Consider the following 12,614-nt stretch of genomic DNA (forward strand, 5'->3'; position numbering starts at 1 on the left):
GGGGATCCTAAATAAAATAAAATCAGAGCAGGCGTGGTGCACAGAACACAGTTTTGGAGTTCATGCTGTTACTGTATATAGGCCACCTGATGTGAATGTATTGCCAGACGAATGCTATTGAAGGGTAGTGTTGTTTGTTATCCTAATGAAATAGCCAACTAACTCAGTCATACCACAGAGTATAAATGATTAATAATAACCCACTGGGCACAAACTGGTTGAATCAACATTGTTTCCACAGCATTTCAACAACAGAAATAATTGTGATGACATTGGATCAATGTGGAAAACTGACTGGATTTGCAAAAAATTCATTAACGGCAAGGAATTTTGAGAACGTTTTTTTTTCTTTCCATTCAATCCCTTCAAACCTTTTTTTCTTCCTCTTCGCTTTTTCAGCTCAGCCTCCACCATCTCATAGAACTCGGTCTCCATGTGCATTACTAGCTCCTCGGCGCTCTCCTCTCCCTCCTTGGTGTCCTCGTCCTTGGTGTCCACAGGCCAGGAAGCACCCATTATCCTGCACCTGCTGGCTGTAAAGAGCCACCTCACACACCTAGAAAACAATAGAATATAACTTATGTCCATCCGAGGATTTTCTTTGGCATCATCATACAATAATTCTACCAATGATAACACAACAGAAAGGGGTTTCACATGGTCATTTAGGCTTGGCAGGTGCTGAGTAAAGGCTGGATGAGGTGTATGATAATACTTGCAGACTGAGTGTGGGGTCGTTGTGTTTGAAGAGGAAGTCCCAAATGTCTAGTATCCCGTCCATTTTGATGGCGAAGAACACAGAGGGCCATACTGGACTCCATCAGCCTTCTGACAGATAGCATATAGTCTATCTACAGCAACCAACAGAGGTCATTTTACATTAGGTCAATATTACAGGAGGGGCCAAATTACTGGATATATGTATTAGAACCTAAAAAGAGTAATTTATCCATCTGTGAATTAGCTATATCATTGGTCTGTATTATGTTGTATCAGAGGGACCCTTTGCTTTGTCCACATGATGGACGACTCCTTGATGTCTTCGGACCAGATGTGGGCTGTCCAATCGGCTACGGTCAGGAAGTTCTTGAGGAAGAACGGGTTCATTTGCAGGGCGTAGATTGGGCCGTGAGGACCGCTGTACGTGCACACCATCTTCTCAGCTGGGGTCTTGGCCTTTCGGTTACATGAGACCCTTGCTCTGTTCCCACCATAAACTTTGTGGTCTGAATAAGAAAAAGAGAAAACATCATTAAATTTTAGGTCTTCCTTATGTACAAATACAAAGAGATAACATACTGGATCTCCCACTTGGACCAGTTCATACAAGAAGATGTTAGGCTAATCCATACTCTTAATTCATCAACAGTGAAACATCAGGGGGATAGTCCAGTCTAGAGAGCCTCAGCACCATAGTGGTCTCAAACTCCAGTGTCATCACCCCCAGATTGCACTTCTTGTTAGGGTCCAGTACCAGCCTCTCTGTGGGGTCGCTCATCTTACGAATGCCCCACCACAGCACCTTAGACAGAGACCAGTGGTCAACTCAGGGCCGATCAGTCACAGTCTCCTTGCCTTCAATAGATGCATTATTACATAACTTCTGGCTATGGCCAAATGGCAATTGAAGGTCAGAGAAAGTGCACCTGTCCCGGACCAAGAGTATCAGACTTCACTGCCCATGAGTCCGGAGCGTTTTGTGCCACCCTGGCCTATTGTGCCTGCTTGGCTTGAGAAAGGGATAAGGTGACAAAGGCTTTTATTGCTTCTATTGGAGGCTTGGTTCACATGGCCGTCCTTAGACGCAGAGAAGGTATCGGTTCCAGTCTTTGACTGCAACCAGATTACTTTGTAGACAGGGTCTCTGTGGCTGTGCTCTAGTGTGGACATTTCCACTGGCTAGCTGCCCTTGCGAGTGTCCCAATAAGCTGCTCAGACATTTTACTTAGTGTACTTTCAAACACACATGCATGCACGCACAAAACACACAAATGACAAGAACACACAACACATAACTATTAACTGTCAGAGCCTAAACAAACATCTAGAGGCAATGTACTTAAATGCTCAAAAGAGCATCCGGACAAATCCAGACATTACATAACTGGAACCTTTATAACATTTACAAATAGCTGCAGTCTGAGAGTAGGTAGTATATTGGATGACTTGACTATGCCTCCAAAGTTCTTTACACTGCACAGTAATCTCCTAAGGACATTGTTCCTGAGCTGACAGGAAGCATGATACAGCTGTTGAAGGACCCACCGATCTGGCCATTGTAGCTACCTCCTACCAGGATGTGAGTCTTTGGGGGTTTGTATTCCAGACAGACCAGTGGAGAGACAGGTTTCAGGGTCATCTCTGGCTTATTGCGATTCTCTGAAGAGGCAACACAGGGGATTCAATTAATTAATACTTTGTAGTCCACTTTGACTTTCTGAACTATCAATTAAGATGACAAATTAGTAAATCTCACTGCCACAGCTATTGCAATGATATTCCCTCTGTTAGAAAGGAAAATATAAATAAGAGACATGTTTGAGTCATACACCTACCAATGTCCCATATATAGGAGTTGTAGCTAATGTCTTTAGAGACTTGCTGGAACTCCAATGAGGAGTAGGCCACAGCCAGCTTGCGGCTGCCATCGGGATGCCAAGACAGACTGGTGCCAGTGTGTTTTATCTTGTTCGGGTCTCTGTAAGATCAAAAACCACTCAGACGGACACAATACACTGGTAATATACATCATTTGTGGATTCTATGTGGGCAATAACTATGCCCTGCTGCCATGTAACTGTAACAATTTTGAACGATAGGTTAATAGAGGTCATGGAAGCACTTAAAAACATTGATGGTTTTGACTCCTCCACCACCACCTCCTCCTCCTCCTCCCCTTCAAAGTACTCCTGGTAGATGTCGATGGAATTGTTCTGCTTGATGCTGTGCTCCATGTTATGTGTTCAAACGGGAGGAACAGAGGAGGGCTGTGATCAGAGATAGAGAGGAACACTTCTTACTCTCTCCCTTTCAGAACTGGTCATTTTCTCTATCTATTACACTACTGCAGAAGCTAAGAAATGGCTTTGGGGCAATGTAGATTACTTTTTTTATTTAACCTTTATTTAACTAGGCAAACCAGTTAAAACTAAATTCTTATTTAAACGACGGCCTAGATTCAGGGCCAGTTAACACCCATACTCTTACGATAAGTGCCATGGGATTCTTACTGACCACAGAGAGTCAGGACACCCATTTAATGTCCCATCCAAAAGACAGCAACTTACACAGGGCAATGTCCCCCCCCCAAAAAAAAATTATCAGAGAAAAGAGTGCCTCCTACTGGCCCTCCAACACCACACCCAGCAGCATCTGGTCTCCCATCTAGGGACCGACCAGGACCAACCCTGCTTACTGTAGCTTCAGAGGAAAGACATCAGTGGGATGCAGGGTGATATGCTGCTGTAGGACGTATTACTTAGATATGGCATAATGTCATACACTAGTGATTAATTCAATAAAATTACATTGAAAAATCTATGACCCGGGCCATATCGTGGCTACTTGACTGACTGATGTCTGACACACACTGCCCAGCTGCATGATGGTGCTGAAATAATGCTTGTCTTTCTCCACTTTCTTCCTGAAGCAGATAGTCTGCTCCATCTCCTGAGGGTCGACGACCTTGGGCCAGCCTCCCCCCCACATGGTTTATCACCCTGGTCTCCGACTCAAAGCGCTCTGTGTTCACCTACAAAGAAAGGGCCAGGCAGGACAGGCAGGATTCAGCACACACTGTACACTCAAGGCTGTAGTGGCCTAGTTACAGACAGACAGTCTGTCTGAATAAACAGTGTTGGATTGAAATGTACATAATAAGCCGCATCTGGCAGCCTCTCTCATAATGAAGCAGCAGCTGTTTTTATTTAACACAGTGGTTCCCAAGCTTTTTATAGTCCCGTACCCCTTCAAAACATTCCACCTTCAGCTGCATACCCCCTCTAGCACCAGGTTCAGCACACTCTCAAATGTAATTTTTTTGCCATCATTATACGATACATTTATTAAACATAAGAATGAGTGAGTTTGTCACAACCCGGCTCGTTGGAAGTAACAAAGAGCTCGTATAGGACCAGGGCACAAATAATAATAACAATAAATCATTTTGCTCTTTATTTAGCCATCTTACAAATAAAACGTTATTTCTTCATAAAAAATTGTGAATAACTCACCACAGGTTAATGAGAAGGGTGTGCTTGAAAGGATGCACATAACTCTGCCATGTTGGGTTGTATTGGAGAGAGTGTCTTAAATCATTTTCCACACAGTCTGCCTGTATTTAGTTTTCATGCTAGTGAGGGCCGAGAATCCACTCTCACATAGGTAAGTGGTTGCAAAGGGCATCAGTGTCTTAACAGCACGATTTGCCAAGGCAGGATATTCTGAGCGCAGCCCTATCCAGAAATCTGTCAGTGGCTTCTGATTAAATTCAATTTTCACAGAACAGTATGTTGCAATTTCGATGAGGCTCTCTTGTTCAGTTATCGGTAAGTGGACTGGAGGCTGGGCAAGAAAGGGATAACGAATCCCTTTTGTGTCGTCCGTTTCGGGAAAGTACCTGTGTAATTGCACATCCAGCTCACTCAGGTGCTTCGCTGTATCACATTTGACTTTGCCCATAAGCTTGAGTTCATTTGCACACAAAAAAATCATACAATGATGGAAAGACCTGTGTTGTCCTTGTTAAAGCAGACAGAAGAGCACCGACTTCTTAATCATAGCCTCAATTGTGTCCCGCACATTGAATATAGTTGCGGAGAGTCCCTGTAATCTTAGATTCAGATCATTCAGGTGAGAAAAAACATCACCCAGATAGGCCAGTCATGTGAGAAACTCATCATGAAAGACAAGTGAAAATTATGGTCAGAAAATAAAACTAAGTGCGTCTCTCAATTCAAAAAAACGTGTCAATACTTTGCCCCTTGATAACCAGCTCACTGTAAAAGCGTTACATGGCCACTGCACAATGCAGAAAATACACGAGAGCTCATGGGCCATACTTTAACAAAGTTAACCATTTTCACTGTAGTGTCCAAAAGGTTTTTCAAGCTGTCAGGCATTCCCTTGGCAGCAAGAGCCTCTCGGTGGATGCTGCAGTGTACCAAAGTGGTGTTGGGAGCAACTGCTTGCAAGCACGTTTCCCCTCCACTATGTCTCCCTGTCATGGCCTTTGCGCCATCAGTACAGATACCAACACATCTTGACCACCAAAGTCCATTTGATGTCACAAAGCTGTCCGGTACTTAAAACATATCCTCTCCATCAGAGCTGGTATGTGTCTAAGGATGCAGGCCTTACTTTTTTTTAACCATTTATCAATTTTCGAGCAAATGGGACGAGCAGCAGCTACGTTTGGCTACATACAGTGGCAAGAAAAAGTATGTGAACCTTTTGCAATTACCTGGATTTCTGCATAAATTGGTCATAACATTTCATCTGATCTTACATATAGTGTTGTGTTCCTTCCAAACAACTCAACCTTAGTTTAATCTGTCGACAGAATATTTTGCCAGTAGCGCTGTGAAACATCCAGGTGCTATTTTGCGAACCTCAGACGTGCAGCAATGTTTTTTTTTGACAGCAGTGGCTTCTTCCGTGGTGTCCTCCCATGAACACCATTCTTGTTTAGTGTTTTACGTATTGTAGACTCGTCAACAGAGATGTTAGCATGTTCTAGAGATTTCTTGAAGTCTTTAGTTGACAATCTAGGAGTCTTCTTAACCTCATTGAGCATTCTGCGCTGTGCTCTTGCTGTCATCTTTGCAGGAGGGCCACTCCTAGGGAGAGTAGTAACAGTGCTGAACTTTCTCCATTTACAGACAATTTGTCTTACCATGGACTGATGAACATCAAGGCTTTTAGAGATACTTTTGTAACCCTTTCCAGCTTTGCGCAAGTCAATAATTCTTCTGAGATATCTTTTTGTTCGAGGCATGGTTCACATCAGGCAATGATTCTTGTGAATAGCAAACTCAATTTTTTGAGTGTTTTTTTAGAGGGCAGGGCAGCTCTAACGAACATCTCAAATCCCGTCTCATTGATTGGACTCCAGGTTAGGTATCTCCTGACTCCAATTAGCTTTTAGAGAAATCATTAGCCTTGGGGTTCATACACTTTTTCCAACCAACACTGCGAATGTTTAAATGATGTATTCAATATAGTCAACAAACATACAATAACTTGTGTTATTAGTTGAAGCACTATGTGTCTGTTGTGACTTAGATGATCAGATCAAATTTGATTACCAATTTATGCAGAAATCCAGGTAATTCCAAAGGGTTCACACTTTTTCTTGCCACTGTATGGACCGTTAGTGGAATTCCCGCAAGAGTGTAACAGTTAATGCCATTGGAGGTTAATTATTTGACATTGTATTGTTATTTCGTTGAACACTAGATGGTTTAATTATATTTTTGGCAGTGAATCGAGGCTACTCAGGCGAGAAACGTCACCCAAATGTATAGCCCCGTTGGAAAATACAAATGGACTGTTTGAAAATGTGAATCACATTTTTATTTGAAGTACCCCGACGGCATTGCACGTACCTCTGGGGGTCTGCACAATGTTTGGGAATAAATGTAACAAACTTTGCTGATATGACACTCAACATACCCAATTAAAACTGGTGTGTGTTGCTCAAGTCTTGTGAAATTGTTAGGTTGTGTAATAAATGATAATACTGCTACAGGCCAGTCAAGTTCACACCAATCGACAAAACATTTCTGTATGGACCTCGCTTTGTGCACTGGGGAATTGTCATGCTGAAACAGGAAAGGGCCTTCCTCAAACTGTTGCCACAAAGTTGGAACCACAGAATCGTCTAGAATGGAACTAAGAGGCCTAGCCCAAACCATGAAAAACAACCCCAGAACATTATTCCACCAAACTTTGCAGTTGGCACTATGCATTGGGGCAGGTAGCATTCTCCAGGAATCCACCAAACCCAGATTTGTCCATCAGACTGCCAGATGGAGGAGAATGATTCATCACTCCAGAGAACGCGTTTTCACTGCTCCAGAGTCCAATGGCGGCAAGCTTTACAACACTCCAGCCGACGCTTCCTATCTTTACAACACTCCAGCCGACGCTTCCTATTGTGCATGGTGATCTTAGGCTTGTGTGTGGCTGCTCGGCCATGGAAACCCATTTCATGAAGCCTCTGACGAACAGTTAGTGCGGTTGCTTCCAGAGGCAGTTTGGAACTCGGTACACAGTAAACTTCTCAAATTGAATACAATTACATTCTACAAAAGATAACATTTGGTCCCAGTCTAAATAGAGTAAAAATTACTTGTTGCAGAGTTCAATTTTCAGAGTTATTTCTACTCTATTCAATGTTTATATTTAACTGTAAACTGTAATACACTATTCAGAGTAACATGGAAACTGCCAATTCACTCAATATAGAAATAATTTGTGGAAAGTCATTTTTTACTCAAATTGAATACATTTTTACTCTAAAGATAACATCTGGTCCCAGTATAAATAGAATAAAAATTACTCGTTATAGAGTTCAATTTTCAGAGTTATTTCTACTCTTCAGTGTATAAATTTAACTTAACATGGAAACTCCTCCACTGCCAATTCACTCAATATAGAACTGAATATTATCAGTCAAGAGTAGCATTTGTACAACTAAACGTCAATAAACCAGAAGTAAATATTTAACAAAGCACTTTATTCTTAAATGTAAGACATTTGCAATACATACATCAAAATACTGATAAAACAAAATGGTGGACTGAAATGAAATGTTGGCCTCTGTTCACTAATACATGTACCGGTACAAAAAAGCTCAATATATCTAACAATGACATGGAGGATTTTGTGAAACTAGCACCTCATATCAAAAACACTGATAAAATAAAATTGTGGCCTCTAAAATGACATTTTGGCATCTGTCCACCCTTATTTACAAGTAAAAACTCCACCTCCACAAAGCCAGTATTGCAATACAAAACATCTTGGTTTTAAAGCGCTTACTGTGCAGTTTAGAGTCACAGGAAACAGTATGGGACAAACTTGAATCACCATAACTGTAAGACATCTGTATATCAAATGCTTTGTGACAGAAAAGCGCTTTAACATCAACTATGTAAGGTCCCTCTGTTGTACACCCAACTCTATATGGATTCAAATGCTCAAGACATTATTTGTAGGGCAAAAGTAAGCAGTAACCTCTCATCTTTAACATGCCAGTTTTTCAGAAAATCCACCATCTCATAATGGACTTTACGACAAACTAAACAATACATTTTCATGGTGTTTGGCCCATTTAACATTTAAAACCGTGTTGTGTATATTGGTACCTGAAGAGTCAGCCATCTTACAGCCCACCACATTTAAAGAGCACCTCATGACTGTTGGTGTTAAATGTCTGCTATTTGACTTGTGTTTTAGTTACATTTTTGAAGCTTTTTAAATAAATTATGCTTTGCGTGATAGTGCATGCACCAGCTATGCAAAACATGTCCAATTTTAAGCATACATGTGGGGAAACGCACCATAAAATGACGCTTCGGTAGCAGCCTCTTTTTTGGAAACAATTGCCTGAATAACTTGTGGTGTTCTGCAATTAAGTGTTTCAAAAGAAATTGTATTACCCTTTGATATCATTGGCGAAAATACAGTGTTTACTATTTGAAGCAACAGTAAATACCAGTGTAGATCATTTGGACAAACTAAGTCTCCAAAGATAAGTGGTAGATTGCAAAGTAAACACCAGGACTGGATAGCATTTAACCCCAAGTCATTAGAGTCCGCTCCTAACTTCACTGCAGGAGTTGTGTTGTTTTGCTCCATGTAACCATAGTTAAAGCTCTTTATTCTCCTGTCTATTTCATTTGTTGTTGTGTACTTGTCTATCAAGTGCAGTGTTAGAAGTTTAATTTCATATTGTGCCCCTCTCTCCAAGATAACAAGCATAATATCGACAAAAGTTCTCACATGTATTGAAGTACTGCAAGGAGTTTAGAATGCAAGAACATTTAACACCCATCACAGAGGGAAGACTGGGATTTGTCTCCTTTTTTTGGCAGTGTTCTGCATGAAGTGCTTGAGTTCGCATAACTATCTTGGGTGAATCTTCATCAAATTCAGTCTGAAAGTCCTTTCTCAGCAAGACAAAAGCAGCAACAATATCTGGCACTGAATGATTCAACAAAACCAAATAGACAGTGAAGACCAATGTTGTCACCTGTAACTTGGACAATAGTTCCATACACTGGTTGATCATACAAGGGAACCATAATTCCATCCCTCTCAAGTACTTTAATATCCTGCACAATTGGATCAAGTATTTGATGTCTTGGGCATGAACTAAAGCAACCAAATTAATATTAAAGCAGAAATAAGGTGAACTTGAGAAATTCCATAAGGTTAAATAGATTGCTCCTAATTTATGTATTCCCTGTTTTGAGCCAAGAGGATTTCCAGTTTCAAAGTCATAGAAAAGCTGTATCTGAATTGCTTCCGTTTTGAAAAGAGTATGGTTTTTGAACAGATCTCCATCATATAAGCCATAAAGTTCTCTTGAACTGGAATCAGTCTGCATCATCTCCTTTATATTAAGTTGTTAGTAAATAAACTGTAATGCTTTCAAAATTGGGATGTAAACAAATTTATCAGTAACAATTTGATCATAGCCTCCAGTAGTCCAATTGTGTTGTGTATCAAATCTAGTACCAAGAACGTATTCAACTGGTCTACCCTTACCCACTTTTCTGTAAAATACTGCCTTCTTACTTTCAGAATTTAATACAGCAAAAGGATTGAATTTTTTCAAAACACTGATCCATTTTACACTGTCACTTTTAATAGGCTCCTGTATAGACAGACTTCACAGCTTCTTTAGCTTGAATATCATCAACTATCTCTTCCATGGAAATGACCAAAGAGTTAATGGTTGTTTCACCTACACCTGCCACTAAGTTCAGCTATGGTTGCAGCGCAGCTGTCTACAAGACTCTTATTGACAAGGACTGAGTCAGAAGGGGAACTTGTTGATGGCAGGTCATCAAAATGACTTACTGCTACATACTCAGCTGTAGAGAGGCCTTCACCATGATCAGAACAAGGTTCATGTGCATTATAAAGATGCTTTCTGAACCCAGAAAAAGTGCCATAAACTTGTGAACAACCAGCCTGACCGCATTTAAGATGAAGTGTCTTTCCTGGACAAAGTCCATGGACCAACTTCAAGTGTTTTGTCAAGGAATTAGCATTTGCCTGGGGGCTTATGCAAGCAAAACACAACATTTTAGATGAATATGAAAAAGTTGAAATTAAAAAGGTTATTTCCTATGCAACTTCAAAACTTTTAGTAACTCAATGCAGCATCCGAGACCTCAACTCTGCAACCCTAGGATTAACCTTAGTGGTATCAACATAAATTTCATAAATTGTGGTTTGCAAGAAATTGTACACATTTACCAGATCCTGGTTGTACGAGTTACCAAAGACAAAATGAGCTTTGAAAAGCACATCAAAACAGGCAAGAGAGTCTGGTGACTTACAAGGTAAATCTTCATTAGTGTGCTATTATGAATCACGGTTCAGTTTGAAAATGTAAATTACAGCTACACATGATCTTACCATGTTTTGTCCATATTATTAAAAAGTAGTTATTAGGATTGGGGACAGAACAGTCAACTAACTTCACCTTGATAAACTTCACAATGTGGTCACTGGTGAGTCTGGCTGAGGTTTTTCCTTGCGGCCATGAGGTGACGGTTGCAGAAGGTGGACAAGGACCAAAATGGAGGACATGTCACTGTCCCATCTTGAAAGTACTAATTTTCACTGAAAGTCACATCATTCCATTTTGCTTTCAAAATCGATGCTCCCTTCCATTAGTATAATACTTTTATTCCAGCAAACCATTTTCCACTTCTACTTACGCATTTTGAACCAGGTCTTGCAGGTCGCCTGTGTGCGAGGCCATGGCTTTGGTCAATGACTTTCTGCTTGTAGAGAGTAGGCCACTTCTCCAGGAATTTTGTATCACCAAACAGACTAAAATCTTCCTCAATGTGCAGACAAGATGGAATAAGTCAAGACAGAACAGTGAACATTATGGTGTGGCACTATCATCATGTAATATCAGTCCTAATCAGACTGTTGTAGAACAGAAAACAATTGTCCTGACAGTTAAGGCAAGGCAGTCGAAGATCCACATACCATTGTGTCATGGTCGTCGTATGAAGGAGACCAAGGCACAGCGTGCGTATCGTTCCACATCTTTATTTCTATGTGGCACTATGCAAGACATACAATAAACTATAAACAAAACGTGACGAAGAGGTGCAACATGTGTAAACTCAAAATAATCTCCCACAAACACTAGTGGGAAAAACAACAACTTAAATATGATGACCAGCTGCCTCTAATTGGGAATCATACAAAAACCCCAACCTAGAAAAAAGAACCTAGAACACAACATAGAAAATTTTAACTAGACAAAAACCCCAACATCGAAAAAAGAAACTAGAACCAAACATAGAAATAAAGAAACTAGACAAAAACCCCCAGTCACACCCTGACCTACTCTATCATAGAAAAATACAAGCTCTCTATGGTCAGGATGTGACACATTGCTGCTATGTCTTGGAATCTTGGAAACGCTGTGAATATTTCAGAGGACTTCACTGGGTCATAAACCATCTTTCGGCGATAGGCGAACGTCTGCTTCATCTTCTCCTTTACAATAGCTTCATCAGCTGTATGCTTCATCAGTGCAATGGCCTCACAACAGAGGCTTTCTGTTGTTGGACAGTTTCCTCTCTGAAGGGGTCTCTATCAGCTTTTGGACCACCTGTAACATGGTGAAACTTTTATATATTACTGGGTTTGTCTGCTCTGTACAAGTACACAATATTGTGTCAGAAGATATAAAAACAAGGCTCGGAAACTCTGCAAGGATGTCCATGCATGCAGTTATGTCATCAGATGAAAAGAAGGATTTATTTGACTCAAAACAAAATTAATACTAAGAAATCCTTGCTTATACAGATGTTCACATACAATTATTCTGGTCATGCGTCATGAATGAGACCAACTACAATGAAAATCACTTACACGTCAGTGACTGACTCATGGTCTCCTGTCATCCCTCTGTTGCTTCCCTTTGAACAAACTTCAGTCTCCATGCTAGATATCCACTCCCATCTTCTGCATTGTAATAATGCTCCTAAAGTAAAGTATAATTCATTTTGAGTGAGCAGGTTAAAATATCTTCATATTCATCTTTATGCTTAAAACTACAGATGTGCCCATAAATGAAGATTTGCTCATTCAACAGGTCTGACCTTCACAGTGCAGAACTTAACTGGGCTTTTATACCACCAGAGTTGAGCTTAGGAGAGATGGCAGAAATGGTGGGCATACAGACATGTTAACAGATCTATAGTTTAAATAAAAACATTGTTGGAGTATTTTAAAAAAGGAACACGAGCACTTTTAAAACAGCAATGAAATAGCAAGTATAATAACACACCATGATCACCCTTTCACAACTTTCATTCATGCCATTTATCACTCAATCTTCAAGTTTGGCA

The 12,614-nt window shown here is 40.5% G+C and overlaps 1 protein-coding gene across 1 annotated transcript; it reads right to left on the minus strand.

Moving 5' to 3' along the window:
- Positions 1–415: 415 nt before the first annotated feature.
- LOC115200815 (dynein intermediate chain 2, axonemal) lies at positions 416–3,994 on the minus strand. Its single transcript, XM_075074294.1, is given in 13 exon segments — positions 416–556; positions 716–851; positions 1,010–1,193; positions 1,196–1,226; positions 1,412–1,522; positions 1,789–1,928; positions 2,266–2,379; positions 2,556–2,698; positions 2,843–2,864; positions 2,867–2,955; positions 3,587–3,702; positions 3,704–3,751; positions 3,965–3,994. Coding segments are annotated over 13 exon segments (1,305 nt in total).
- Positions 3,995–12,614: the final 8,620 nt, after the last annotated feature.

Source organism: Salmo trutta, chromosome 10 (genome assembly GCF_901001165.1).
Source record: "Salmo trutta chromosome 10, fSalTru1.1, whole genome shotgun sequence".
Taxonomy (NCBI): Eukaryota; Metazoa; Chordata; class Actinopteri; order Salmoniformes; family Salmonidae; genus Salmo; species Salmo trutta.